The sequence below is a fragment of the Pecten maximus genome, chromosome 2, assembly GCF_902652985.1.
Source record: "Pecten maximus chromosome 2, xPecMax1.1, whole genome shotgun sequence".
Classification (NCBI taxonomy): Eukaryota; Metazoa; Mollusca; class Bivalvia; order Pectinida; family Pectinidae; genus Pecten; species Pecten maximus.
In genome coordinates, this window is record NC_047016.1 from 7,558,758 (window position 1) to 7,563,093 (window position 4,336).

The window sequence follows — 4,336 nt, forward strand, 5'->3', positions numbered from 1 at the left end:
TATTCGCTAACACAGCATAGTATAAAAGAAAAATACATCTTGGTGATTCGAAAATTTTAAATTAGAATATTTCAACAACCTTCTTTTCGATACTAGGCTATCGGAGGACCACTTTTTATAAATAAGATTTTACTTGTCTTTTGGAACAAAGATTAAAATAAGACATTGTAAAAATTGGTCTTCCGATGTGCTCTTTGTTAAAATAGACGAGCTCGAAGGGAAAACAACTGGAAAGTTGCAAATAGTCCCGCTGATGAAATTTCATGGTCATATTATGAAATACCTATTAACAAAGCCAGTTTTCGCAAATAAGATTTACGACTTGAATTCAAAAACTCAGTTTTTCTTTATTTGAAATTGTCACCGTTAGGTTGAAACACCCAAATATGCGCCAGACCATTCACCCTGTGTATAGTTTCGTTGTTTTCTTTTGATTGACATTTCCATATTTTTTCTGAGATTGGCAGGAACATTGGTGACACACCAATTAGCAAATATGTAAACTAGATTCAAGTACCAAAATAAATCTTCTTTTTACCTTCCTGCAACAGTCCGGGTAAGATAAGGACGTATGTCAAGGAGAAACCAACAATCATGGCCAGACAAGGACATGTGTCAAGGAGAAACCAATAATCGTGGTTAAATGAGGATATGTGTCAAGGACATAACTACAGCCAGTGTCAGATGAGGACGAGTGTCAAGGAGATACCAACAGTTAAGATCAGATGAGGACGAATGTCAAGGACATACGACGGTCCGTGTTAGATGAGGACTTTTGTTAAGGAGATACCAACAGTTAAGATCAGAAGAGGACGGGTGTCATGGATATACCAAGAGTCAAAATCATATGAGGACATGTCTCAAGACGACACCAACAGTCAAGGTCAGATGAGGTCGTGTGTCAAGGAGATACCAATAGTCAAGGTCAGATGAAGACGTTACCAATAAGATACCAACAGCCAAGTTCAGATGAGGACGTGTGTCTAGGAGATACCGACGGCCAGTGTCAGATGAGGACGAGTGTCAATGAGATACCAACAGCCAAGATAAGATGACGTGTGTCAAGGATATACCAACAGTCATTATAAGACGAGGACGTGTGTGAAGGCGTTGCCCCACCAGTCAAGGTCGGATGAGGACGTGTGTCGATAAGATACCAACAGTCACGGTCAGATGAGGAAGTTTGTCAATAAGATACCAACAGTCAAGGTCAGATGAGAACATTTGTCAATAAGATACCAACAGTCAAGGTCAGATGAGGACGTTTGTCAATAAGATACCAACAGTCAAGGTCAGATGAGAACGTTTGTCAATAAGATACCAACAGTCAAGGTCAGATGAGAACTTGTGACAAAGAGACAGCCAAATAAAGCCATATCAAATGAGATAGTTACATAGGTAAGTCAACAGTTCTAGTTTGAATTGACCTCTACCAGGGGAATGACACACGCTTTCCACGTTGCCTCTATTGCATAATTGCTATCTGATTCACAAACTACGGTAATTCGGAATCCCCGGGGTGTCACGTTGGCTATAGTAGGTGTCATGTGATTCATTACGGCCCTTGTCGGGATGTGGAACAGGGATGCGGCAGAGGATACAGATGGTGTTTCGTGGAACTGGTTGTGAAAGAAGATGTCACGTGATCCTGCTGGACAAAGGTTGTGTATCGAGCCAGTCGTGCCTGTGGTAGAAACCCATATCTAATGAGCAGCATGTAGAAATGAAACATTTCGATTTGGAGAAAACAATAAAATCATGCATGGTACACATTTGTTTTAATAATGTAGCACGAAAGACAAAATTAACATAAGATAAAAACGCCGCACTTCCAAGCTCACAAGATAGTGGACGTAACAGTTCGACAACATGGTTTAGAAATCATCACATAACATGACACAATATTTATACATAGTATGTATTATGCAAATGTAAAATGATACATTCTTGGGGAAAAGCAGCTTTAAAAAAAAGAAAAGTCTGAATGTTGACATTAAGTTGTTTTTAGTCACATAATTCCTGCCTGCTTTTAAGTTTCACTAATAACAGTTTTGGTGAGTAAATGTAAACTGTAATATTCTTGGTTTACCGTATCAAATATGACCAAAGATGAAATCTAAATTGTTTCCGCTTGCTAAGATAATTTCACTAAATTTGTTTTATATTCGTGTTAATGTGATCATATAATTTATATGAATATACTTACAAGGAAGTTGTACTGTGTCTGAAAATAAACAATGTAACTTTGTAAATAATCAACGTTTTACATTTTAGTGTAGACAATGGACAAAGTGGATGTATAGAGATTATATCTGTCGTTTAGGTCGACAGGGGAACCTTAGGACTATGGGAATACAGGTCACGTATTAAGAATCACGGAATCCACAAGATTGTGTTGTGTGTATTATAATCACATATCTCAATAAAAATGACATATTACGACAATTAACCTGAACTATTGAAAGGTTGAATTAAGATTTTATAACATAATATTGATTTAACAAATCTAAGAAATCCGAAGAAAATAAAAAGAAAACCGGCACATTTTTGAAAAGTAGTCTTACTATTACCTGGGTCGTTAAAATGTTACCTTACCTTTCAGCCAGCCGAGAAGACTTGTGATGAAATTCTGCTGCTGTCTCAGTGTGGTAGACATATCCTGAATGGTGGCCGCCTGAGTCTGGATCCTGTCATCTAACGACGAGGTAGCAGTGGACATGGCGGCTTTCTCAGACGTAAGGTTTTGAATAACAAGTTGCTGTCTATTAAGATCCAGAGTTAATTTGTGAATTTGTGAGGTCATATCATTCAAAATGGTGCCTTTTGCGTTTAATGTCTGATCCTGTTCATACAGCTTTTGTTGAAGGGTCTGAATCGTCATATCCTGTTGGGATAATTTATTATCATTCGTACTAATGCCTGCTTTCATATTATTTAGGTCAAGCAATGCGGATTGGTATTTCTGGTCCAAAGTTTTAATTTGTGAAGACAGGCCTGACACATTACACTTACACGCGTGTGATTGAGTATGTGCAGATGCTATGTTGTCGAAAATAGTATGCAAATCAGAATTCTGCAGCTCAAGTTTGAGTTCATGAGCAGCGGGTAGTGATATGAGTTCTTCTAATAGTTGATATGTCCCTGATACTTGTCTTGAAATGCTTCCAGTTATTGATGAGAGGTTACTGGTTACCAAATCATGTTGGTGTACATCATTTGCTATGATCTGAATTTGCTGAGATATATTTTTGAGTTCCGGCGAAGATAGTCCAGGATTACCGGTATTTATGTCATGCGAGCAAGAACAAGAAGTTCGATTTCTAACGAGATCATTAATTAATGCATCTGACCTTGACAGGTGCGTATTCAAATCAGCAATTTGTCCACCAAGCTTCCCCATATCCCGTTCCTGGCTAGTATCATGGGCTCGAAGACTATCCAGCTGTTGCTGTATATCACTGTATACTGCAGCAGGAATGGGACTAGTCTGCTGGTTATCAACCAGAAAACGCTTGTTGTCTGAGGATGTGACACATCCTGATAAACAGACGAAACTGTAAATGAAAAGGAAACCCCTCATCATTATCGACAGACTATGAAGAATTCATGAATTAAATGGGCTTATCTCTTTGTGACACAGGTTGTGTAGGCATACAAGAGTACAGAAGATAAGACATTGTTAATATACTTGGTGATAAAATCACCAAAGACTTCCTCGTCAGATAATGATACACACGTGTCGACAAATTTGGTTAAACGTACGTTCATCATAAACGTATGTTTATATCACAAGTCACCAGGTGATTTGTGTTTTGCATATTTCACAAAAAAAAGAGGTACCATAAGGAATATCGACATTAACATGTTTTAATGTGTCTGTTACCTGTTACAAAATCTGTATTTAAATGCTTTGTCCTTATCATTAAAATATCCAATATCATGATTATCACGGCAAAGTTTGAATTTGGGCATTTGATTTAAAATGATATAAGTTTCACTGTAGATCAAATCCATAATTATAGATGCTGAATTTGTGTCAAAGCCAAAAATGCTTAATGTTCTTTGGCAGCTTTTTGTGTGGTAGCCTATTCAATCAAAGCCACAAAGGGCCAGATGAGGAACTCTATTCACAAGTCCAATAATTGATCAATAATGATAGATTTGCTTTGAAATGGTTAAGTGTTATTGTGCTTATTGCATAAAGCTTAATCTGACGCTTGTCCAATTAAAGCATTACTTTGATTACCCGTCATACAACAATTCATATCACAGTCACAATATTAATTAATTAATTAATTGTCACGTGTTAATTAAAACTTCAACATAGGTAGAATAC

The 4,336-nt window shown here is 37.2% G+C and overlaps 1 protein-coding gene across 1 annotated transcript; it reads right to left on the bottom strand.

Moving 5' to 3' along the window:
- Window positions 1-327: 327 nt before the first annotated feature.
- On the bottom strand, window positions 328-3,580 carry LOC117340825. Its single transcript, XM_033902605.1, has 3 exons — window positions 2,596-3,580; window positions 2,207-2,224; window positions 328-1,684 (listed from the first exon to the last, which is right to left on the bottom strand). The coding sequence occupies exons 1-3, from the start codon at window positions 3,578-3,580 to the stop codon at window positions 1,413-1,415; spliced, it is 1,275 nt and encodes a 424-aa protein (XP_033758496.1). The 3' UTR covers window positions 328-1,412.
- Window positions 3,581-4,336: the final 756 nt, after the last annotated feature.

Excerpts from the sequence above, each read along its gene's own strand:
- LOC117340825 (XM_033902605.1), bottom strand. The coding sequence starts at position 3,580 with ATGAGGGGTTTCCTTTTCATTTACAGTTTCGTCTGTTTATCAGGATGT.